The 26,254-nt window shown below is 43.7% G+C and overlaps 1 protein-coding gene across 1 annotated transcript; it reads left to right on the top strand.

Annotated features, from left to right (window-relative positions):
* The first annotated feature begins 1,277 nt into the window (after positions 1–1,277).
* On the top strand, positions 1,278–25,789 carry CASS4 (Cas scaffolding protein family member 4). The gene is made up of 7 exons (XM_014943648.1): positions 1,278–1,586; positions 14,641–15,078; positions 17,884–17,988; positions 19,040–19,189; positions 20,992–22,326; positions 23,125–23,184; positions 24,134–25,789. Exons 1-7 carry the CDS (start codon positions 1,542–1,544, stop codon positions 24,545–24,547), a joined length of 2,547 nt encoding a protein of 848 aa, XP_014799134.1. The 5' UTR covers positions 1,278–1,541; the 3' UTR covers positions 24,548–25,789.
* Positions 25,790–26,254: the final 465 nt, after the last annotated feature.

Raw genomic sequence — 26,254 nt, forward strand, 5'->3', positions numbered from 1 at the left:
GAAAAATCATAATTACAGTTTTATATCTTTCAGCCTTCAGCATTCCTTGGCTCTAGGGAAAGTCTTTCCTAAAAGGCCACTTCTGGAACTAGGCTGGTTCACCACCCACTGACACAGATTCCAAACTTTCTACTTAACAGCGGATACCGGTCCGGGACAAATAGTTTTGGGCACCTCAATCCAAGAGAGATCGGGATACCGGTCAGGGACAAATAGTTTTGGGCACCTCAATAAAAGAGAGATCTGGAGGTGCTGGAGCGAGTGCAGAGGAGGGCAACGAAGCTGGTGAGGGGGCTGGAAAACAAATCGTATGAGGAGCGGCTGAGGGAGTTGGGACTGTTTAGTGTGAGGAAGAGGAGGCTGAGGGGAGACCTCATCACTCTCTACAACTACTTGAAAGGACACTATAGAGAGGTTGGTGCTGGTCTCTTCTCACAGGTAATTAGTGACAGAACGAGAGGGAACGGCTTCAAGCTCCAACAGGGGAGGTTTAGACTGAACATTAGGAAAGAATTTTTCACTGAAAGAGTGGTCGGGCATTGGAACAGGCTGCCCAGGGAGGGGGTGGAGTCCCCATCCCTGGCTGTGTTTAAGGGCCGTTTAGATGCAGTGCTAAGGGACATGGTGTAGGGGAGGACTTTGTAGAGTAGGGGAGATGGTTGGACTCGATGATCCCAAGGGTCTCTTCCAACCTAGACCATTCTATGATTCTATGAAATATTCCCTGGACACGGCGGCTGTCTTTCCACCAGAGCTGCCCTATGACCCAGGGAAAACTGAAGTGCAGTAAAGGAAAAGCAGCTCAGGAAACTGCAGTTCAGGTTAGGAAGTTCTCTGGGTGGCTGTAAGGGACCCTCCAGACACCTTCAGTGTAATGCAGCGGGGTGCTGCAGGGCAGGAGCCCACACATCTGCTTGTGTTCCTGGTTCAGCCTCGCTGCAGCCAGGAGGAGTCTTGCCCAGCACTCACCCCCTCCCAGGGAGGGACAGTGATGCTTCAGGTTTTCACAAAGCCCCTTTATAACAAAAAATGGCATCGGTGCCATAAGCATTGAGACGGGTTTGGAAGGTGCCAAAAATGTTGGCTTCAAAATCCCAAATTGAGATGCTTGTGGCAGTTTTATTTCTCTGGGACGTGTCACCAGCCCGGTGGTGCGGAGTGCTCTTGTATTCACTGCGCTGCTGAAAGAGGAAATACAGGAACATGCAGCAAAACAGAAGGGTAACACTTCTGACTGCGGTTAATTGCGACAAGTTGGTGACAAGAGAGATCAAGGAAAATTCCACTCGCAGACAGACTTCTTTTCTCACTTTTAGATGCTAACAGGGCTTTTCTGGTTTGCATTCTGCTGTTTTTAATCTTACCTGGTGTCACAGAAATTGTCTTTCATGAGAATTTTTTCTATAAATTCCTAAATGCCTTCAGGAGTAGAGCTGTCAGATGTGCTTTCTTGAGACGTAGCTCCTACCACCCGGTGACTGCACAAAGCTGAATTCTCTTTAGCCTGCCGTAATTATTGCTCCAAGTGACGCCGCCGCTGGATGACAGCCATGGATAAAAACACAAGAACCAACAGAACTGCAAAGGTATGTCTGGGTTTATTTTTTTTTTAATACAGCATATTAACAATTAAGATAAAAGGGTCCTAGAGTAGGTATGGAGTTTGAGTTCAGGCTGATGCTCGGGGGTGTGGGATACGTTTGGTCTTCTCGTCCCGAGGTGGACGGAGGGCTCTCTCTGATGCTCAGGTACCTACTGTCTCCCTGCACTTTTTGTTGTGACAAAACTAATAACTGGAAAAAATGTCTTCTTGGAGAGGACTCTGAATAAAGCAGGATTGCTAAATAGGAAATACCTGTGAATAAACACAATTATGAAACAATAAATATATAACTTCAAGGTTCCACCTGACTTACTGCTATCCTGTAGTGCCATTAGAGACATGGGTGTGTTGCAGGGACTTTCTGTGACAGTCCAGGGACCTGCTGGGTGAGAGATAATTTCCCTACGTTACACGCAAAACAGAAGGAATTTTGAAACACTATATTTGTTTCTTTTGAATGACTGGAACTAGCTTTTAATGTTTTTTACATTTATTTGTATATTTGTATTGCATCTAGTATAATTTTATATAGATACATAGATAAAATACCCTGCTGCAGCTGTAAGGGTTAGAGAATGCTGAAGTCTTGATTGAGGTCAGTGCCTTGACTGTCCTACTCTACAAGTCTCATAAGCAACGTAATGGAATTATTATATTTCATCCTGGATTATGATCTCAATGTTTACTGTAAATAAACTGCCTCCTGGAAATTTGATACAACGTAGTGGGGGAACAAAGCTGAGTACTAGCTCAATGAGTCATTTTTTTGCGCTCAAAATTTTCCGTTGAGGCACGTAAAGATAAGAGGACTAATTTTTATGTTTGAAAAAAATGATGCATGACATTTTTCATTTCTACACAGAGAAGAGTTTCTATTTCTAGGTATGATCTTTTCAGTTTTCTTAAGTGGATCGCCAATGGCTAAAGAACTGTAATGATAGCAAGTTGCTTTCCTCTTCTGCTGTGAGATCTTTGGACACGGCCATGGCACACCCTGTCAAATTCAGCTGAAATAACAACTGAAAAAGTCAAATTTCTTTCTGCAGTATCATTTTTGAACTGCTTATAAGGTTCATACTACCCTAGCAATACTGTTTATTGTAATGTTTGAATGTTATACTTAATATGAAAATACTACAGATGTATTTTTTCTACTACCTGGACTTCTTGAAGCACCATGTGCCAACCATGAGTAGCTCTGCCCTGACAGGTAACGCTCCGCAATCACCGCTGTGCCCCAGCTCTTCCACCTTCACCAGGAAAACCGTTTCTGAAAATGAACCCAGCGTGTAAGCACAGGCAGAGAACTGATGTTACTGCTTTCTTGTTGCATCCACACCTGCCACAGAGCCTGTACAGGAAACATTGCACCTCTTGGTGCAATGTAAAACACACTCGGTGTGACAGGCTGCACTTGGGAAACCGTTCTCGCACCGTTTGACAACATTTGCTGGGCTGCTGCCAAAGGAAAAAGAGGAGCTTTTTTTAAACACACATTAAGTTGATCTGAATTTTATCCATCCTTTCAAAATGCTCAGTTTACTTATTCCCATCTCGTCCATAAACACCTGCGTGAAGGACAGTGAGATGTGCTTCTGTGAGCTCCTCTGCAGCCCGGGGGTGGGCACCTACAGCCCCGTGGCTCTGGGGTGCCACTGCCACCCCTGGTCTCCACCTCAAACGCTGTTTGGGAGCAAATACGTGTCTCAAAATAGGATTTGCCAGAGCTAATACATTGAGCAAGGAGTTACTCAGCCAGCCAAGAGGAAATTCTGGTGAGAATGGTGAAGTCTCCATTTTCCCAGGCCTCAGACACTAAGTTTGGGGCCGTTCTCAGGGATGCAGTCGGGTGGAAGCGGATGTGATGCCCCGTGTTCCTGGGGAAATCTCAGAGGTAAAACTTTAGTTCTGTCACGGACAAAACATTCTCAACCCTGAGAATTTTCAACTCATGTAACTTATTGCCAGTTACCACCAACTTCTAGTCACTGATTTGGGCAACTGAGAAAGAATAAACCATAAACAATTAAGCAAGCACTTAAGGAAACACCTTTTCTCCCCCTTCCTAGTCTCAACCTGCCTTATTTTTGTGCGGGGGCCGGTCCACCTCGGTTCCTTCAAGGAGGTGATGGTGGCACAGGAGGTTGGGGATGGGGAAAAGGTCTCTGGCTGCTGCTGCTCCGTGATTATTGCCCGGTTTTCTCCGCTCTTCCCTCCCTGTCCCAGCATGGGACACCCATGGCCCCTGTCCCTTGGGGGGTCCCTGTCCCAGCATGGGTCACCCATGGTCTGTGGAGGGTCCTCCTGCCCCGGCATGGCAGGGGCCCGTGTGGGATTAGTTCAAGAGAACATTTAATTGTATTTGAAAATAGTTTCGTGGCCACAAGTTGTGGGTTTCTTACTTGTATTTCTGGGTGGTTTCAAATGCTTGTAGCACCTGAATAATTCCAGGGCAGTAAGTGACGGGCTGTTCCTTATCTTCTGTGAGGAGTGTTCAAATTAGTAAAACTGCTGGTTGTAATATTTAAAAAAAAAAAAAAAAAAAGAAAAAAAAAGAGAAAAGAAAACCCCTGAAGGCATTCAAATGAGCTGCTTTGTGCCAGGAATTCTTTCCCATTTGGACAATGGTGTCACTGCTTGTCTGCTCCCAGCCCCAGCCCTGAGGTGTAGATTTTGTTGAGAAAGCATTTTCAATTCAGCATTTTCTATTAAAGACTATTGCTTTTCTAGTTACGTGATTGTGGGTTTGGGAGTGAGTGTCTAATTTCATCTTGAAGCTACCGTGGAAAGAGGAAGGAAAAGGCTTTTGCCAAAGAAAAGGCAGCAGATACAAAAGCACAACCAGTAAAAGTTTGCAAACCCTAAGATATTCACAAGTACAAAGCAGTAAAACCTGTGTATTTGCATAAGCATAACCTGGGCAGAGCTGTTGCTGAGCAAAGAGCAACTATGGAGGATTTTAAATAACACTGTTATTTAACAATATTAAAGAACTTTTTTAAATAATCAAAGAAACAAAGCCCTTCAGCTGCCATTAATGTTTAGCTTTCCTCCTCGTGTTTTCTGCCTCTGAAGGGTGTGATTATTTTGCTGTGATTTATGTAATTACAAATGAGATCGGTTCAGTTTTCTAGAGACATGAACATGAAAATTTCAAAAGTATATCAAACTGCTTTTAAGTTAAAAAAAAACAGGAGGAAAAAATGATGCTGCAAAAATGTTTTCTGAACGTGAAAATTTCAAAAGTATATCGAACTGCTTTTAAGTTCAAAAAAAACAGGAGGAAAAAATGATGCCACAAAAATGCTTTAAAATCCAATCCTGGCTTTCTGGTTCATCCCGGCTGCCCTGGGTTTTCCTGTTAAGATGCAGTTGGAAAGCAGAAAAGGCATTTCCCCGGGGGTCTCTGCAGGAGGGACATCTGTGTGTCCTGCACCAGGCCCTCATTAGCATCAGCAGCTGCAGGCCAATTGCACCCTGCAGATAATTTTGCTACGTAATTAGCTCCCTTCATCCCTAATAGCTGCTCTCCTCTGGGGCTCCCAGCAAATGCAGCAGGAGGTGGAAGGAGGTTGGGCATTTGCTCTCCAGGCTCCCAGCCAGACCCTCCACTGCTCCTGCCTCATCTATTCAACTGGGCTGGGGGAGATTGCAGCCTCCTCCTCCTCCTGAGGTGATGGAGTAACAGGGAAGCAGGAGACGACAAAATGAAGGTCAATGTAAGTACTGGGTTATTTTATTTCTGTTGTTGATTTAATGGCTTTGCTTGTTTCATTTGTAGTGGAGGTGTAGATAGTGCAAAATCTGCATCTGCCAGGAGGATTGCTTTTCAAAGTGGCCATTGATCTTGTTTGCATGTCACTGACAGCACATGGTCTTAATTTTTTTTAATACAATCCAAGTTGTTAAGCTGGAAAAAAAAATGGTTTATCAAGAACAACAGTGTGGTTAAGAAGGGTAAGATTTTGTACTGGAGATATTAAGCAATAATATGCCTTATTAAAAAGATTACCATGAATGACCCTGGCTGGCAATTAGGATATTCCTTGCCTTCCATATTTTCTTGGAAAAAACGAGGTTAAAAAATTAACATTTGAGTCACACATGATCTCAAAAAAGATTATGGTTTTTTTTTACTAGAAAATGGGTATGGAAATATTTTCACAACTTGAGTCACTCTTTGATGAAAAAAATGTCAAGTAATTTCAACATGAGTTGCGTGAGCCTGGGAAAGTGTGTGTGCTCTAGGATAACGACTGACCACGTCCTGCAGTGCTCTCTGCAAAGAGAACTGAAGCTCGAAAGAGGAAAGGAGTGGTGGCAGTGTTCATTTTTAGGAAATAATGCTCTGCTCTGGGAGGAGGGGGGAATCAGTGGATGGATCAAATGGATTTTATAGTCATATGTTGATGATTTTGCCCAGATTTCCAGCACACGCAGGACCCAGCAATTAGTTTGCTTTGTGCTAAGCAAGGACTGCTTTGGCTGAGAGGCTGCCTGGGTCCTTCAGGCTGAGGTTACAGCTGATCTCTGGCAGCTGGGACTCGGGGCAGGGTCTGCGGGGTCCCCCTGTGCCCTGCCTTAATGACAGTGTCCAGCTGCTGCCCGGGAAGGGTGATGCTGCTGGGGATTAGGGCAAGGGAAAAAACCACCCACTTCTCTTCCAAAAGAAATGTTAACATTTCAGATAGATGAAGCTTTGTGCAAAAGGGTGGTCTTAAAAAAGAATGAACGGGTTTTGGACAGATGACTGCAGTGAGAGAGCTGGAGGAAGCGGCGGCGTTGGGGAGTTGTGGTGTCGCTGATTCATTATGAATCAGAGAACACCCACCCTGAGCACACACCACCTCCTCAGCTGCTGTCACTTCTGCTGTGTCCGGGGAATGGGCAGAAACTCTGCTGCAGGTCAGATGGGATGGATGCAGGGACAGCGACCCGTCACGCTGGGGTGCCCAGGAGGGAGAATACACAGCAGTCGCTGCAAACAAAAAACTTGCTCTTTGCTCCTGACAACCCTGTCCTGGAAACTTCTTGCCTGTTCCCTGGGCAGGTGGAGGAAGGAGAGCAGGGACCCTGCTCTGACGGGTCTCTGTGAAGCACCTCTTTCTCAGGAGGCAGAAGAAAGAAACTTGCGCTCATCAGACTTTTCTGTATCTTTAAATTCGTGTTTGGAAACAAATGTAGTAAAATACAGTTAAGATACTAAAAGGTGTAGAAAATTCAAAAAAGTAATCTGGTGCACATGGGCAAATAACCTTCGGATAGCAGAAGGAAACAAAACCCAGAAATACACACACACACATATATATATATATTTTCAGTTTTTTTAAATACCAAAAATGGCAGTTTATTTTTCCCTGAACTTGGGCAGAAGAGCACACGTGCAAAAATGCTATGAATGGGGATGAAACCCTGATCACACTGAAAACTGCTGGATTTAGCACAGCTAGAATTTAATTAACTACATTTGTAGAGAAATGGGAGTTTAGGGAAAATTAACAGACTGGGCTTGTAATTCCCATCCCAGCCTAATGTGTGGCTGCACAACTTTCATCGAGGTGGTTCTGCCTGAAGTTTAGAAAACGATTGTTCTTTATTTTATCAAAAACTCACTTGACCATTCAGAATTTAAAATCTCATGATTGGCACCCGGTTCCGCCCTCCAAAAATCAATTAATCCTTTGAATAGGCAATAAAAGGAAGTCCTGACATCCGTTCCTTGTTGAAGCTTGTACAAAAAGATCTGAAAATTCTGTATAACACAAACAGAATAATAATACAAAATACACAAACAAACGATAGACCAGAGGGATCTTCTGCAAGCCACAGAAAATGTTGCACATCAAATGCAGAGCCCACAGCTTGAAGGATGGCACATGCAATTAATAATCTGAGCATTTAAGGTAAATTATTCTTCCTACCAGAGGGGTCTTCTGCAAGTCACAGAAAATGTTACATATCAAATGCAAACCCACAGCTTGAAGGACGGCACATGCAAGTAATAATCTGAGCATTTAAGGTAAATTACTCTTCCTTCTGTGTATGTTGACCATGTAAATGACCAGAGGGATCTTCTGCAAGCCACAGAAAATGTTGCACATCAAATGCAGAGCCCACAGCTTGAAGGATGGCACATGCAATTAATAATCTGAGCATTTAAGGTAAATTATTCTTCCTTCTGTGTATGTTGACCATGTAAATTCTCTCTACAATTAACTGAAATGGGCAAAACTTAAATTGACTTGACTTGGCCGGCCATTGAAAAGGGACTGCTCTGGGAAGCGTGTTCCTGGCTCAGGGGGCAATGGAGAATTTTTATTTCTCCAGCTTTGTTGGGAGGTGAAGAGATTAACTGGAAACAGTTCTGTAAACATGTCAGAGGGTGTCATTGATGCATGACCATAACTGTTTAGCAAACACAACCCGCTGCCTTTAGTTGTATCTTTTCCTTCTCCTCAAATATTTTAAGTCCCATTTTCTTGCAGTAAAAGTGCTTGCAGATATTTTCTTTTGTGCAAAATGGAGCTGAAAAATATTTATCTTCATCTATAAAAACTCCCACGATAAAAGCTATCTCTTCTTTTAGATTATTTCAATATGTTTTTTAGAAGCAAGTTTAAGACAATAGAGGAAAAATACTATTTTATTATTTGAAGTGCTGTGAAGTACTACGGCACCTCCATGTCACAAGAAATAGTATGTAGTGGTGAATAGTTCCTAGTAGTTTTCAAACACAAACTGACTGGGAAGAGGGGAATACAGAAATTATTTTGGCAGACTTTCAGATAGGATGCTCAAATTATCATTTGATAATTGTGAAGGATTTTTCTAGCATCATTTGCATATGAGGGTGGTTTTTTCCTGTTGCAAAGTACTATAGGGTGAGGATAAGGACTGGGACAGGAGAGGGACCAGGAGATCTCAGTACTAGTGAGGTTTTGTGCCTTAGCACAGGTATTTATCGTGTATATAGAACACAGATGTCAGTCTGTACGAGCACTCCCATTTTGAGGTTATAGAGTTTTATATTGTAGAATAGTACAAATTTGTATAATTATCAGCTTTACTGACTCCTAATTAAAATTTTCCCTCTCTTCATTAATAAACATGAGTTAACAGCTTTCATTCTGAAGACTCCCAAGGGCTGTTAGGTTTTGCAGTGGGAGCCTTGCTGGATAAGGATACACAAACTATAAAGATAGAAAAAGATTTGTAGGGAGAGTCACTATTGTAACATCTGATCTACAACCCAGTAAAAGAGGAGACACTTCCTTCTGCACACAACCTTTTCTTCACATCTGAGTTATCTGAGCCTGTGTTACCAGAGGTCTTGTACTGTAAATCCATTCAGTAAGGTTGGCTCAAGATACATGACTAATTTGCATTGCTCTAACGAGGTCACAGACTCTGTATGGGGGAGAACAGTGTCTGGGGAAGAGGCTGCAGAGTTCTCTAGCTCTGTGCTCTGTCATCATCTCGTTAGAATCTGCTCAGTGAGAGAGGAGTAACAGCACTGTCTGCTGAGGTGCTTTCTCATGGGGCCATGAACTGGCTTTTAAGATGTTCTTTGTCTTGGGAGGCTTTTTTCAGGGCTGCTGATGGGGAAGAAGCAACAAATGTCAAAGAAGGAAAAACCGCTTTGATCTCATCTGTGTTGCTTTAGTACTTATTGCATGTTGGTTATTGTAAGGGCGCATTAACGAGATCACATAAAATAATGAAGAACCATACACAGCTGGCCCTGGCTGGCATTTCGTGGATGACAGCGTTAGACAGCCAGTTTCCGCTCCTCTGGTAATAAAATAAAAATACAGATCCCATTGGCCCCAAAGCACAGCTTCCTCCTAGCGAAGCATCCCGTAAGGTCTCTGCGATCCTGGGAATGCAGAACTTGTTTATAGTTAATGGCAGGTCAGAGATGCTTCTGCTTACATGATAGAAAGGGGCTGCCACAGTGATTCTTTACACATGTCCTAGACAGTTGACAGTGTAGATAAGGCCCGACTTCTGACAAATAACTCTGCATTAGATGAACCAGAGGCTGTGCTACAAATAACCTCCCTCTGGGTAACTGGAGATAGCCACGGTCTACCAAGTCTGTCTGCTGTTGGACCAAGAGTTCACCTGTCATAAACCTCCTGTAACTTTTGCCTATAAAATTGTTCCCACTGTTATTGGGAATCACAAAATCCACAGCCTGGGATGAGTTCTCTCAAAGGTGTCTCAAAAATAAGTTTTCTTTGGAAAGCAAATTGGAACAGATTTGGCATCCAGTGGCTCCTCAGTAACCCTATTTCTTAACGTGAGCAGATGGAGCCTGTGGGATGCTGGGTGTCAGGAGGGGACAGGGCACAGATGGGAGAGCGGAGGCTCCTTGCCTGACCTTGCAGTACTTTGCTTTACTCAGCAGGGCCATACCCTCCTCATTAACTCCAGAGGAACATGGATGTTACCAGCCTAGCTTTCCTAACTGACCCAGGTCAGTGGCTCCAGCAGGTTCTTCTAGCACCAATGGGGTTCAGTACCACCTCAAACTCCAGTAGAAAACCAGCTAACCCATAGCAAGCTCTTTGCTGCCGGAGCTGCAGTGCTTCCCAGTACCAAAGCCAGCTAGTTCAACGCTTGCTTTTAAGTATATCCTATAAAATAGCTAAACACATCAGCACCTCTGATGCTAGCCATTGTTGTGGGTTTGTTCCCATTTGTTTTACCAATATTAGACTGATTTTCAACATCTGCTTCAGCATCTTGGGCTAATACTTGTTGAATCCACAGCTGGGACTCCTAAAAACTAATGAAGCTTATATGAACAGTATTGCCTATATTGCTTTGGTGATGACACTACATAAAAGAAATGTTTCACAGGTATCCCCCACACCAGCCCAGGTGTGCTCAGGTCCTGAGAGGCTGGGTGAGCAACCAGAATGCTTGGAAAGGAAACAAGAAATAAAGGGGAATTAATAGTCCTGTAAACAGAGGAGCAAAGGAGAACAGTGCAAAATACAAAGGCAAACCTGTTTGTTTTTACACCTTGTTCTTTCTTCTGTGTTTTTTGAGGGATTAGAATTCAGCAGAAATGAAGTTATGTCCTTCATATGGTGCTGCTTGTATTGGTTTTTCAATGAATTTCTGCAACTTGCTGCCAAGCTGTGGGCACTGAAAATACACAGAAGAGTCTGTTCAGGGACGATGTTGGTGGCGTTTTTCTGTTTTGTCTTAGTGGTTTGGATTATTTTTTTTTTTGCATTCTCTTATTGCACTGCAACAAAAGCTTGTATACATTCTTTTTATAAATTCTTTCAGAGACTAGTTCTAAGTCAAAAGGATAAGAAATCTTCATTAAAATACCTTCCTAAGTTTCTCTTTTAAAAATGCACTGAAAAATATCACCAAGGGCTACAGGCCAGTTAGATCACTAATGCCTTTCACTGTCATCTGGAATTGTATCTGTACCAGTGGCTGGCCAGTTTTGCCAGTGATGGGCTGGTACTTCTGAATGAAAATAATTGCACTCTACACAATACTGAAACTGAGAGCTGGTGGAAAAGATTTGCTTTCCAGGTCTATAATGCTGATCATCTGTCCTGAAACTAGAAATTTAATTTAGCACTGCCTTAGGTGGAAGAACCTTTGTTTTGCTTTCTTTCTCTCTTTCCCCTCTGCTGTTTGAGAGCTTTGCTGACCTGCAGAGGTCTGACAATCTCCTAATTCATTTGTGTTCTATAGTCTGGAGGTCGGGACCTGTCTCCATCACTTCTCTTTTTAAGGTCTTAAACTTTTTTATTCCAGCCCTACAATTGGGATATGAGATGATCTATAAACAGACTTGTTGTTCCAGCTAGGTCAGGTTTTCCATGGTGTCTTACCATATATATTTTTTTTAATCCCCTGCTTTTTCTAAATCTACCTTTCAAAATTGGAACCACTGTGTTCTGCTCTGATTGGTGTCTTGCTGTGGGCTACTCGCCCTTGGATGTTTCCACAGCTTTATTGGCAAACCCAACAGAATGTGTGCTGTGCTTCAAGCAAAGAGACCCCTCTGTTGAAAAGGTTTATGACTTTCATGATGCAAGTTTAGAATTTAACTTTTCATTCTGTGGAATGCCCCCGAATATACACATCTGACTTTGCCAAATGAAATGTTGGTCAGTTGAGCTTTGACAACCTTCCCGTGGAACACCTTTGCTGTTGAATGGAGCTTTCACTGACCTGGCCATTCTCTCATGTCACTCGTTTTGCCCCAAAGCAGACCTAGCAATGTCTATGAAAAGCAATGAGACCGGAGTTGGAATTATTTCTCCTGCTAATACCTGCAGTTGCATTTTGTTGTTGCTGAAGTATCACTGATGGGAAGGTACCTCCTCACGTGCATAACTTAGGTTGGAGTCTACAGTCATTATTTGCAGAAATTTTCACTGATGTGTACAGGCCAAATTCTGACCTAGTGAAAATCAGCATATTTACTCTAAAACAAATAAGATGTGAAGTTAGACTTCATTAGTTAGTTTCATACGTTGATTAATTAATTAGCCCAAATAATGTGTGCTTTATGCTGTTTCCACAAGAAAGAATTAGCTAGGGAAACGTCAACATTTAGAAGCTTGTTATAAACCACACTAAATGTTCCTCTTATTTGTGTTGGTGCATCTGGGACGGACAGTCTTGTTGTCTAATGCACTAAACGGGGGCTCAGTTCCTGTGTTCAGACTTCCTGGCTCTGCCACCAACTTCCTGTGCCTGGATAAGGCTCTTCATGTTTCAGTTGCCTGTTTGCAGAAGGGGGATGGTGTCCCTCTGCCCATCTTCTTCGGCCTGAAGAAGCAGGTCTGTCTTCAGCATGTCTGTATAGTGCCCGGCAAGAAGGCATAGAATCATAGAATGGTTTGGGTTGGAAGGGACCTCAAAGATCGAGTTCCAACCCCCCTGCCCTGGGCAGGGACACCTCCCACTAGAGCAGGTTGCTCAAGGCCACATCCAGCCTGGCCTTGAACCCCTCCAGGGATGGGGCAGCCACAACTTCCCTGGGCAACCTGTTCCAGTGTTTCACCACCCTCATAGTAAAAAATTTCTTCCTGAGATCTAATCTGAATCTTTTTTCTTCCAATTTAAAACCGTTTCCCTTTGTCTTATCATTACACCTCCTGGCAAAGAGTCCCTCCCCAGCTCTTCTATAGGCACCCTTCAGGTATTGAAAGGCCACTATGAGGTCTCCCCAGAGCATCAAATGTTAAGCCGGATCTAGAAGTGTTGCTGATGACTAATAGGGAAAGTTGGCTGTTTTCCTTTTTTCACAATTGCAACAATATCATGTGAAGCCCAAACCACCCTGAGCTGCGCTTTGTGGTGGGATTCCTGAAGGCCTGACTTCAACAGGTTCAGAGCATTTGGCACTGTCCAAATAGAAAGTGGGCTCCCACGTTCAAGGCAAGAAGACTGTTTTAACCAGGCTGGGCCATAAGGTAAATGGGACTGTTGTCCATCTCTGGCAGCTGCTGATGGACAAGCCCATGTATCATAAAAGGGCCATTGTTCATGGCCACCCTGACGACCTGCTGCTAACAACAGGCCACTTTCATCAGCTGAGCTGACAAATTGGTTTTCTTCTGCTGCAACTTTGAGCCAGCTGTTGCTTTACAGCAAATGCTCTGGACAAAAATACAAGGCATCACGTTTCCTGTTTGGGTACTATCTCTTTGGACATTACTTGCACTTTGTGATAAGAAACTAACACTGAAACATGGCCAGTGTCCCACTGACTGGGACGCAGTTGGTCTAATTTTAAAGCTGGAAGCAACTGGTATCTTGTACTGAAAAACACTACACTTACAGAGCTCTCTACCCTCTGCACAAACTCCCCAGGTGAATAAAGCTCTTACTGCTGCTACTACTTCTCATTCTTTTAACTGTTATCTTGTAATGAGTAAGCGCATACTCAAAATAAATACACTAAAAATAAAATGTGGTGATCTACACACTCATGATTGCCAGAAAGTTATGGGCTTCAGCTGAGACAGGTATGACGCTCATGATTGCCAGAAAGTTATGGGCTTCAGCTGAGACAGGTATGGCAGGCCTGTGGTGAAGAAGCTAGGAAATATGAATATTTGCTATCTATGGTCTTAGAAAAGTCGCTTACTCTACTCTTCCTTGGTTCCCTGTCTAAAAAAAAATATTACAATAAGAGCACTCTATGAAGATGCTGAAAGATATACTGGAGAGAGAAACAGTCAGATACAGATGACATCTGTGTGATGCAGAGAAACCTTGCTGGCCAGCAGTGGTTTGGTGCCACTGTGTGCATAATTGGATTTTTCCCAGAGCTGATGTGTCACATAAATCACTGGCCTGGGATGCTCTGAATCAGTAGGATCCAACTCTCTACTCTGAGGTGGACATGGACACAGGCAGTTGGGGTCTGGGTCTTCAGAAGTACCGCAGCCAATCTTGGGTCTTCAGTAGCATTTCTGCCACTGGTGTTACCACTGGGCACTTGGTAACTCCCTTAGTGTTGACGTTACTGAAAGGTCTGTCTTCCCAAGGCTCTCAGAGAGGCAAAAAAATTAAAGGAAAATTAGCAAGGGTTTGGGGTTTTTTTCAGGTAAGAAATAATTAGCCTTTCTCATGTGCAGCTGAAGTCCTCAGATAAATTGGGTAGCAGGCAGGGAGGCATGATTTTTACTTTTGGATGGTGGATGCATTTTCTCTGCAGGTTCTGACAAAATTCACAGAATGGCAGTAGGAAAAATCACCTATTTTTCATATAGGGATGTTCATAAAGTGCAAGTAACGAACATTAACAAAGCTCTGCAAGACCCTTGAGGGGAAAGGTGCTGAAGAAACATCACAGTATCATCATTATCTGGAGGAATTTAAAAGATGTCTTGATGTGGTGCTGAGGGACATGGTTTAGTGGTAACTTGGCAGTGACAGGGTAACGGACTTTTTGACTTTAAAGGTCTCTTCCAACCAAAATTATTTGATGATTCTGTGATTCTCATTGGTGTTACAGTGCAATACCAATGTTCTTCTCTCCCCAGAACACCTTGGCGAAGGCGCTATATGACAACAAGGCGGAGTGCTCCGATGAGCTGGCCTTCCGCAAAGGTGACATCCTGACGGTTCTGGACCAAAATGTCATTGGCAGTGACGGCTGGTGGAAATGCTCCCTCCATGGCAGGCAGGGCCTGGCCCCTGCTAACCGCCTCCAGCTCCTCGCTGCCTCTCAGGCTGTCCTCCTGCCTCCTTCCACCCGGAGAGACTCCGCAGAGTCGCCAGCGGGCCAACAGGGCCAACAAAACATCTACCAGGTCCCCTCCGTCCCCAAGCCTACCGTGTCATCATCTACCTATGAGAAGATGGAGGGATGGGTTAAATCTCCAGCCAGGGTCTCTACCCTGACTGCCCAAGGAATCTACCAGGTACCAGCCTTGGCTGCACAGCTGCTCAGTGAAAGGACCAAAAGTTCAACAAGCCAGGTAAGAATATAAAAGTAACAAACGTTATTAAAACAATCACTGGGAGCAGGAAAATAATAAAGGCCGTTGGCCTGAGCATTTCACTGGAATTTGCAGCAAACCATTCAAATAAATGATGTTTAGGAAACTCTCATCAATTCTACTACAGTTTATATCATATGTGAGAAATGCTGCTCTGGGCAACAGATGAGAGCCTCTATATTCTGCAGTCACTCATTTTTTGACAGTTTAAAGCAGCTGTAAAATAGGGCAGGAAGTAAAGAACATACCATTTGTTTGGAAGAATCTAGAAATGATTTACAAACCTACCCCACAGTTAAAATAACAAGACACAGAACTTTCTCCTCTGATCTACAGCAGGTGTCCATCCAGAGTCCTCTGGGCACATGTGGGGTCCTTGCATCCATCTGCACAGGAAGATGATTTGTAATAATTAAAAAAAAAAACAAAACACCACCCAAACACCTCTTTGATGTGTGATTGCTGCCTTCGGTCTAATTTACAGTAAGATTCTAGCACCTCAGCACACTCAGAGAGCTGCTGCCTCTCTCTTTTGCAGTGTTGTCACTGCACTTGCATGAAGAGGAGCACCTACTTCAGACATGCTGGAGGGCACAGGGTTTGGTTGTGTGGCCTGAATCAATTCCTCTCCCAGCCTGTTTTTGCTGCTGCTGAGACAGTGACCAGGGTGTATGGGATGATGGCTGCCACCAGTCCCCTGTGTGGGAATTGCAAACCTGGTTTTCCAGGGTTTCACTACAGCTGCCTGGCTGGAAAGTTGTGGAAACCTAGGTGCTGGTTCCTCTGCCTGGCAAATGGAAGCTGGAAAACAGACAAACTCAGTGCATCTCTGGTGACTGAAACCTAATTTTCAGCGCTGCAGCTGCGTATTCAGCCTTTGTGTACAGTCACTGTAACTGCAAGCTCAAACCGAGTACCGGCTAGAAAAGACCCTTTTGCACTTGCTGTGATCTGATTTCTCCACATTCCTAACCCTAAAGAAGGCATTTGCAAACTGAATGCAGGATTGATCCAAATTTTCTATGTTGTGCCAGCAAATCAGGGTGAAAATATAATCTCTTATTCTCTATCCAAATGAATGGCCCAACTGAGCAGCTCCTTGGCTGTTGCTGTGTCTCTGTCATTTCATGAGTTTCTCTACCTAAGCCTTGTTTACTCTAACAGAGAAAGAAAGGAAAAAAAAAAATATCCCTAGCCTGCTTTTATTATTTAGAATCTCAGACTTGCCTGAGCTGCCTCTTGCACAACGTCACAGCTGTCCCTGCCCCAGCTGTGCCATGGTGCACACAGATGGATGGGGAGGCTCGGGCTGAACCCCCTGTGCGAGCACAGAACGAGCCGCAGTGCTCCCCACCGCCCAGCCTGGATCCTATGGGACAACTGGCAACGTTCCTGGCATTCCCAGCTGTCCTCCGAGCAGCTGGGGAAAGCCACTGAGAGTCTTTGAGGGAGCTGATTGAAAGCAATAAAACAAAACAAAATCCCTCAGAGCCTGTGGGTTTCCACTCTATAGAAAAGACTTGTCGATTCTTTATTTGCTGCCTAATACACAGGGCACCTTCTTGCTTTACTGTCACTGAAAGTATTTTAAAATAATTTGTTCTCGAAGCGATAGTAAGGTATGGTATTCAGTGAGTTTCCTTCTTGCTATGTACTGAGTAAGATCTGTCCATCTGAAAACAGACCTGGGCTAAGGATGGCTTTCTTACCACTTATCTTTTATCCTTTCTACTCAGGAAAGTCTCTTTTCTGCCTCTGTTTGCAAGTGCCATGGCTCATATCACAGAGCGCTGAGGGGATTTGTGTTCACCCATCCTTCCCTTCCTTCAGATGAGAGCTAAGCGCTTTCACAAAGACAAGCAAGCAGTTGTAAAGCTGGAGTCTTGTTCCACTGCTGTATTTCCCCAAAACTTAGTCACTACAACAGTCACTTGCATGACGGAGAACGCTACCTCTAATTTTACAGAATTTATTGTAATGCAGCACTGTTTCCGTGGGTCAGTAATTTACAATATTCCATTTATAAATTAGCTGCCGAGAGCCAGGCTAAACTTAGGCAAAATGAACAAAACTACATGATTTGGGGGTGCATTTTTATAAACATCCTTACCCAACGCTCATATTTTGGCATCTTAACTAATTGTCCCACAGATCTCATCACAGCTCTAAAAATGATGTTTTAAGCAAACAGGAGAATTAGCCTGTAATTGACTCAATGTAATTTTCAGATCAGACTTCTCTGTTTATGGAGCTGGACAGGACACCAAGGTAACTGTTCACTCCTTCCAAATGAGACCATTTTTCATAACTACAGAATAACGTGTCTCAGCCTGTACCCTTTTGGTGCTTTCACTCCCGCTAAACACAGCTTGACCTAATGGCTCTGTGAGACTGGAGAAGTAGAAATTCCCCCGCTGGCTTTTTTTTAGTGGTTCTGCTTTTGGGTAGTCTAAAGATTTAAGTGATAACTGAGCTGGATTTTCTCCAAATCTTTCCCCTCCCTTTGTGTTAGTAAGGCAGATTGCCTTTGAGTCGTATGTGCCAATTCTTGTCTTAGCTGAAATAAAGCAGAAATGCTGTCAAATGGGAATTATAGGGGGAAAGTGTCCTTCCTGATTGTAAGGTTGGTCCCTGTCTGTCACCATCAGCGGAAAGCTGAAAGGTTTTTAATCACTTAAGAGTGATTAGTCTAATGGTGGCCTATTCAACTACTTGAGTTTTCAAAGATGTCCTGAGCTTCCTACTCCCTGTAGCTTTCTCATTATTGTTTTTCCCCACTACTAGCACCTCCTTACTCTCCCGAGAGCGTGCCGGGCTTCAGTCCCAAATATCAGGAGTGAAGTGTACGATGTCCCATCCACACAGCGCCGGGAGTCCTTACTCACCCAGGTGAGTCCCACCGTGGTCCCCCTGTGCAGCTGCCACCCTGTAGGACCACAGAATACATTTTAAGGTAAACGCTAGTGTTTTCCTGTTTCTGTAAAATTATTGTAAAATTTGGCAGAAACCTAAATACTTTTTTTAGGGAAGTTCAGAACCTGAAGCGGTTTTCTTTTGAATTTGTTAGACATCTAGAGAAATGTGTCTTGAATTTGGTACGTTTTTAACAGACACTTTCAGTTTTACTATCACTGAGTTCCAGGGAACAGATGAACCCTTCTCAGTGTCAGCCTCTGCCTTGATTTGTCCATCAGGAAATGGGCTTTGTCTCTGTGACATTTGATTGGGAAGATTTCAAGATCTTTACAGAAGAGTCAGTAGTGCATGTACAAAAAAAACTCAGTGTCACCCACACCAACGGCCTCCTGGGCAACAAAATACAAGGGATGAGATCATGTAACCATGACGCACTCAGGGTGAGGGCAACACTTTGATTGCATCTACCACTGAAGTCTCTCGTTACACGATCTTGCTCTTGATACCACGCTGCCCTGGGGAGAGTGAATGTCACCATGTTCCTCATCATCTCACTGCAGCCTGTGCAGGTCACCAGGATGGGACAGGTGCCAGGTTCCAGCAACATCCCATCACCTACCACACAAAGGTGTGTGTGGGGCTGGAGCACATCCATGGATCCTCCCTGAGCATCTTGCCCTCCTCGACAGCACCTGGCAGTGCAGGGTTGAGCCCACCCTAATTCATTATCAAGTTATCCACAGACTTCTTTGTGTTACCCACTTTGTCTAAGTGGTGGATCCCTGCTTGGAGCCAAAGCCAGGAGTGCAGGTGGTGGTTGCCTGGCACCATCTAGTGCCCACCACCCTCCTGTGCAGCGCCATGGAAGGTGCTCCAGCAGCTCTCCAACCGGTTGGGTTTGACCCACGATGTCCCAACTAGGAGCTACACACTCCATGGCCCGAAAGCTTTTGATTCCACCAAAGTATTCCATGGATTTTAAAAAGGATTTAAGTCAACCTGATTTTTTTTTCCCTTTGACCAGAGTGGTGCCACTCCACCCACCACACGAAAGGGCTCTCTGCTGGTCAGATCCACTGAGGGTTTCCAGGAAGAGCAGAAGCATCTTTACAACATCCCATCCAGCCCGGAAAAGGCAGGAGCTGTTATCCAGAAAGACTCACCAGTGGGCAACGTAAGTATGGCTTGTTGGACACAAGAGAATAATCTCTCATGACTATGATGCTGGGCACGTGTGCTGAACCTCTCTCAAGGTGATGGCTGGGATAAGACCAGAACACCTTTAGTCTCCCTCACTTGTCCCTCACATAAAAGAGAGAAATACTATCTGGCTCCTGGGTAGCTGGGGTACCTACCAGGACCACGGGTACCACTGTGTTTGCATTTGCTTTTTAGACTGCAGGCAACAAGATCTCTTGCCTTCTTTTTATGACAGCATGAAAAGCAAATTCAGTACCCTAAATTCTTATGTCTGTTTGTAATATTTAAGCAGAAAGAAATGAACTGTCCCCATTCCATGCAGCACTCTACTGCCACCTTTTTGGGGAGCACACCTGGCTTTGGGAGGGGTCAGGCTTCCCATCCCCACTGTTTGACAAGTGCCACCCTTGAAGGCTGATCTGAAATTTCACAACAAAGAAGTTGCCTTGGTGGAAATTCTTTATTAGTTGAGTTCCCTGCACAGTTTGAGGATCCAAGAGAATTTTGACACATGGCATGTGTGCCAGGGCTCAGGTGCAGGATCTCAGGGCAGACCATCCCAGGACAGGAAATCTGAGGCCTCCTGCTTTTGTGGATTTAAAGAGAAGTGCCGTAGGTTCATGGCTGCCCCACAACTGGAGGGGCTGGTCTTGCAGAGCCTGCTCAGGAGGGACAGTAGGACAGTAGGACAGGTGCCACCCAGAACTGGGGCACTGGCATATCAGTAATCGCTCACTGGAGCTGGCATTCCTGACATCGCTGTGGCTGTTAGCAATTGTACCGACCAGCTGCAGCAGACTGGGAGCAGATTTCCTTTTGGAGACACGGTTTATCATTGCTTCCAAAATAAAATTTTCTTAGAATTCTTTGTCCATGGGAAATTTGGAAAATTCTGGCTTTTCTCTGAAACACCCTGGTCTGGGCTTCCCTTCTCACGCATGTTTTCTGCAGGTGGGGGGATCTGACCTGGCCAGTTCTTTCTAAAATTTTTTATTACACAGTGGTACCTTCATTTTTTTCCTTGTTGCCGCACACTCCTATAGCTCCCTGTGCTCCCTCATGCTTGTGCTTCATGCTTGTAAGACATCCAGGTGCCATCTGTCCCAAAGTGCCCGTTAGTATCAGTCTGGATTTTCTTACATAAGAAGTGCTCTTTTATTCGCATTTCCAGTTTATAGACCTCAGCTGTGCATACCCGTATTGTTAAGGCATTGGGCAAGATCTGTATCTGCCTTAGCAAACCTATATCAAGTCAAAATTTAAACTCATTGCAGTTATTTGAGAACGGTAAGTTGCATCTGTTGGTGGATTTTTTAATTGTTTTTTGTCATTCATATTTTGCATATGAATGTGGGTGGGGACACTGGAAAATCAAGTGTTTTCTTATGCAGAGGCAAATAAAGTCTTTGCTCCTTCATTCTGTAAAACTGGGTGTTTAATGTCACCTACCAATAAACTGGCATTTCACTTTTCTTGTAGCCATTTCAGAAAACTATAGGAGTTTCCCACCCCCAAGGAATCAGGGAAGGGCTCACAGATTTCACTGGTTGGGGACACTGCTGTGTGATTTAATCACCTGTGCTCAAAATACTTTAACCTTCCTACGTGCAGCTTGTGCATTTTAGAAAGAAGATAAAAATTATGGGCTAGCATTTTTGTGGTGCAGTTCCGTTGGCACTACTGGAATTGCATACACTTGCATGCTCTGAGGATTCAGTTTTGTTTCTTATTTCCTGTATAAAGCACTGCTTACAAATTCTGTGTGCTCTGTTGCAGTTATATGATGTCCCTCCCAAAAGAGAAACTGATGTTTCAGAAAACGAGTCTCAGAAAAAGTTCTGGGGCCGCTACAACACTTTGCCAAATCCTCGAAAGTCAGAATGGATTTATGATATTCCAGTGTCACCTGAAAAAACAGGATTAAAACAAAACCCTTCTGGCCAGTCCTTGGAGAACCAGGTGCTGTACGATACACCACCCACCAGATACAAGGTGCTAACAACAAATACTGAAGCCAAAGTTGTAAATCCACAATTATATGATATTCCACCAACACAGCGGAAATTAACACTTCCAGATATCCATCTTTATGATGTTCCATCCTCACGGGACATGCTCCTTCTGCCACAAAACGGTAGCTGTGATGTACCCCCAAGTCTCCTGGCCCCAAAGGCTGAGAATCAGATCAATGAAGAGAATGTTTATGATATTCCAAAAGGTTTGCCCACCGCTTTGCAGTCCAAGAAAGAGATGGAAAAAAACAGTGATAGCTCTGGAGACCAAGCATACACTGCTCCTCCACAGATCTCAAGAGATGCCAAATCAGAACAAGACAGATTATCTGTGTCGAGCGTGGACAGCAGAAGCAGCACGCTCTCTACATCCTCGAAGTCTTCTGCTGAGTCTTTTTCTACATCATCCTCAGAAGAGCCTGCCAAAGAAATTAAACTGGACCTTGACGTAGCGATAGAGACGCTGACTAAATTGCAGCACAGTGTATCCAGCTCAGTTGCGAGTTTAATGATCTTTGTGAGCAGTAAATGGAGATTACAAGAGCACCTGGAGAAAAGCATTGAAGAAATCCACAGAGCAGTCGATCACATAAAAGTATCCCTGGGAGAATTCTTGGCCTTTGCTCAAGTCATAAAGGTAAATGCCTCTTACCTCACTGATAACAACCTTCAGACCAGAATTAAAAAACAGCTAGAAATTCTTATGAACTCATCCGAAATCTTAACGGAAACAAGAGAAGCTCTAAACAACTGCAACTGGTCACTAGAGGCTTTGATCCTCAGGAAACCTCAGAACAACCCAGATGATCTTGACCGCTTTGTTATGGTAGCCCGCACGATTCCCGATGACATCAAGAGGTTTGTATCCATCATCATCGCCAACGGAAAGCTTCTCTTCAGAAAGAATGAGAAGGAACCAGAAACGAAGCAATCAAAAGTGCACCCAGAATACAAAATGGCAAAACAAATCATAGTGCCAAGAAGAATAGAAGTAGATTCACTTCAAAGAAATGCTCCTGATAAACCCAACCAAAGTAAAGTCTCTTCTGAGAAACCACAAGAAAATGCCACTGAGGACTGCGATTATGTTCAGTTACAGGTTAGTATAACTGCATTTTACTGTCTATATTCTTGATTGTTTGCAGATATTAAGCTATGAGCATTATTTTGTCTTTGCACTTGTGCCAAATTCAGCTTGCACGACTTCCTATTTTCCAGACTTTCTGTGAATTCAGGATTTTGTTAGAGTGCTAGGTGGCACTTGTAGAACCATCAGTAATTTTAAGTAATAAAGAGAACTGGCATTTGAGAACTTACCCAGGCAGCCAGCACTGGGAAGGGATTTTTAGCTTGCCTGTTTAAATTCATTTGAGAGACAGCTTTTAGCTGGGAGTTAGCAATTTGTTTCTTCTCCTTTTGACTAATAGTTCTTTTCTTGCCAGTACATTTTGTTTGTTTGATGTGAAGGGATAACTGTCTAACTTGAGGTATATTGGAAAGCATGCTTTCATAGAAAACTTTGATTTAATAAATTAAACTCTTACTGTGAATTACCAAATGTATTTGTTGGGATAATTTTTGTTGTTTGTTAGAATCATTGTCCTTAGAATTACTGAAATGCCTACTAAGAATATAACCCTCTTGGTTTCACAAAGAAATGCTGGCCTATCCTTAGAATTTAGGAATTGTTATTTTTTGTAGATACTGGTTTCAGTCTTAGATCTTGATGAAGGATCAGACACCTACAGTTGCTTTTAATAAATGTACCATTGTTGTCTGTAACATGAAGGCTGCATAGCAAATAGTTGTTTCCCCCTGAAATAAGAGAAGAACACATTTATATCTAAATATTTTATGTACACCATTTCAACTTTGCTTTCATTTTGATTTGTAACAGGCACAGAAAATCATTTCAGGTAAAGAAGTAGGAAAGAAGAGTACAGATTCAAAACCAAAGGTATTTCTGATTTTGAAAGCTATTACTTACAAGGACTTGTCTCTGATTTCTGTGCTTGCTAAAACTCAAAATAATTTGCATTTGGACACACATAGAGATCGATTTGTTTCCTCATAGTTCATTTTCCCAGAACTAGTTCTTAGAATTACTGCTTGAAAACCCGTGCAAAACATTTGCTTTCCTCTAATGTAACAAGCCACTCTAGTTTAAAATCATATTATTTGTTTGTTTGCCTTTGTCTACCGTTTGGGATAAGGCTGAGAGAGTCAGTATTTCAAAATACCTGGACATGCACTGGTATCAGGATTCATTCTCTCACTATTGTACAGTTTTAATCATTCATAACCCTCATGAAGTCTCCTCCATTAAAGATCAAGTTGGACTGTTTTGTACTATCTGAAAGCTTGAAGTCCAGACTGTAGAAAGGGTTGATGTTTAGCTACAGCACTTTGTGTGCTATCTGTTGTTAAAATTATGTTGAGCGAAGTCTGTTTAGGGAAAAAAGGCAATCAGGAGAAAATACCACTTCGAAGTTTAGTACTCTATGGAAGGAGAAATGATTGTAGGAAACTCCTGGGCTGGGCAATTTGGAGCATATTAACTAACAAAACTCCCTGTAAGTGAAGAAACATGGGAATAATACAGGGTAGAGCAAATGAAGAAATAGTGTGCTGCTGTGCTGAGATTACTTCTTTTTTTTCTTTTTTTTTTTTTTTTTTTACCTTTTTTTCAGGTTTTGCCATCTGCAAAAAATACTGTCACACAAAGCAAGCAGGACTCTGCAAAGAAAATCACTCTCCCTGAACACTGTAAGCTGTGTTTCACTGCACTTCACAAGGCAATTGGTGTATTTACAAATAGTCTGAGCCACAACCAGCCACCTGAAGTCTTCATCTCCCACAGCAAATTTTTTTTTTTTTTTTTTTTTTTTTTTTTACCTTTTTTTCAGGTTTTGCCATCTGCAAAAAATACTGTCACACAAAGCAAGCAGGACTCTGCAAAGAAAATCACTCTCCCTGAACACTGTAAGCTGTGTTTCACTGCACTTCACAAGGCAATTGGTGTATTTACAAATAGTCTGAGCCACAACCAGCCACCTGAAGTCTTCATCTCCCACAGCAAATTGATCATTATGGTGGGACAAAAGCTAGTGGATTCTCTCTGCCAGGAAACTCAAGAAAGAGATGCTCGGAATGACATTCTCCATAGCAGCAGTCGGTTTTGCAGCCTCTTGAAAAACCTGGCTCTTGCCACCAAAAATGCTGCAATACAATATCCAAACACAGATGCCATCAGGGAGCTTCAGGATCAAACTGAGGAGCTCTCGAAGTACACACAGCAGTTTAGAGCAATGATGGAATGAAAGACACTTTGCTGATTTTACACACTCTCTACTGGTTTTGCTCCTGTGGCACATGGCAGCCAAGGATGACAAAAGCAGCTCAATGACACCAGCTTTCAGTCACCTCTAAGAACTCCTTCCCGGCAGCTCCCTGGGTGCTGGTGTACTTTTAGCAAATGAAGAAGATGATATGTAGAATTAAATCTGTATTTTCTTCTCTGTTGTTCAGATCCTACCTGGAAATGTCATCATCTTAATGGCTGGACAGGAATGTTTGCTGTGCATTAGAACAAAATTATTTTATTATCTGACGGGTTTCTTATTTTTTAATTTCTATATAGGTCAGAGAAATTAATTTTCCTCTCTTTTTAATTCGGGTATGTAAAGTCTCCACATTTTGCTGCACAGTGTTCTGTAACTTATGATACCCCATCATCAATTGTTTCCTGAGGACATTACTCAAAATCTGTAATTACAACTTTTTAAAAAAACAGCTGCAAAGCTAATTTTTATTTTTAATATATGTATGTGATGAATGTGTTACGAGACAAAGTCTGGCAGGTACTACACGTAGCCTAGATGTTAATGGCAAACATTGCCAGAGGAAAACTGCCTTGGAGAAGTCCTGGCTCCTGGTAGATCCATGGGGAGCGCGGCTCAGTCCTCCTCTGCCACAACTTGAAGCTGTTCAGAGCATTACTCCAACTGAAACAGGATTTATTTTAGTCACTAGATAATGCAGAGGCTTTGGACAGGCCCTTCCTACAAACTGGAAAGGTGATGTTATTCCTTGCTGGGCGCCCAGAGCCCCTGCCATGGCCAGGCCGCCTGGGGCTTCTCAGAGCAGCCATCCCTGCGTCCATCTGTGTAACTCATTAAATTATCTCTTTGTTTGCTGGATCTGAAATACAGCCACGATGAAGGCCCTGGAACTATCTGGGCAGAGTCTGTATGCTTGCATCACTTGTATTTCTCCTAATTAATTTATTTTAATGTTTTTATCTGAAATTTCGAAGTCTGGCCTTTCTTGGCAATGTTGTACCTGTGTCTCTGCTCTGAAAATGGATAATTAGCGCTGTGAGAGGGCAGAGCTCATTTGCCCTGGGCCAGGGCCTGTGCCCACGGCCTGTCTGTGGAAAAAGCAGCTCCCTCCTCTTCCTCCCTTTCATTCACTTGGCAGTCACTGTGTTTTATACCGTTATTTAAACGTCGACATTTGTAAATATTACTATCTGCACAGTTCAATGCATTTCATGTCAGCTTTGTAACTTTTGTATTAAATTTACTTTTGGAATCACTGGCTGTACACACCCTGCCATCGCCCCCTCCTGCCTCAGCTGACCCGGGCAGGCCGGGCCGAGGGTGGGAGGTGTCTCCTTAGCGGCGGACAGCCTGGCCCGACGCGGGGACACCTCATTTGGCCCTAAATCCCCCAAAAGTAGGTGTCCTGCGGGGCGTTTCCTCACAAAATCCCGTTCCGCCGCGGCGGAGCTGACTGGGAGGCGGGCGGGGCAGCGGCGCCGCCACGGGGGGGCGCTGCGGACCCTCCTGCGCGCGGTGGCACATTCCGGCCTCCCCTCCCTTAGCGGCCCGGATGGACTCGCCCGTCCCGCCCCGCCCCGCCCCTCCCGCCGTTGTCTCTCTAGCCCCGCCCCCAACCGGGTGGTTGCTAGGGAACCGCCGTGACGCAATCAGGGCGCGCCGGAAGTACTTCCGGGGGGGGGGGGG

This window comes from Calidris pugnax, unplaced genomic scaffold, assembly GCF_001431845.1.
Source record: "Calidris pugnax isolate Ruff unplaced genomic scaffold, ASM143184v1 scaffold118, whole genome shotgun sequence".
In the NCBI taxonomy this organism is placed as follows: domain Eukaryota; kingdom Metazoa; phylum Chordata; class Aves; order Charadriiformes; family Scolopacidae; genus Calidris; species Calidris pugnax.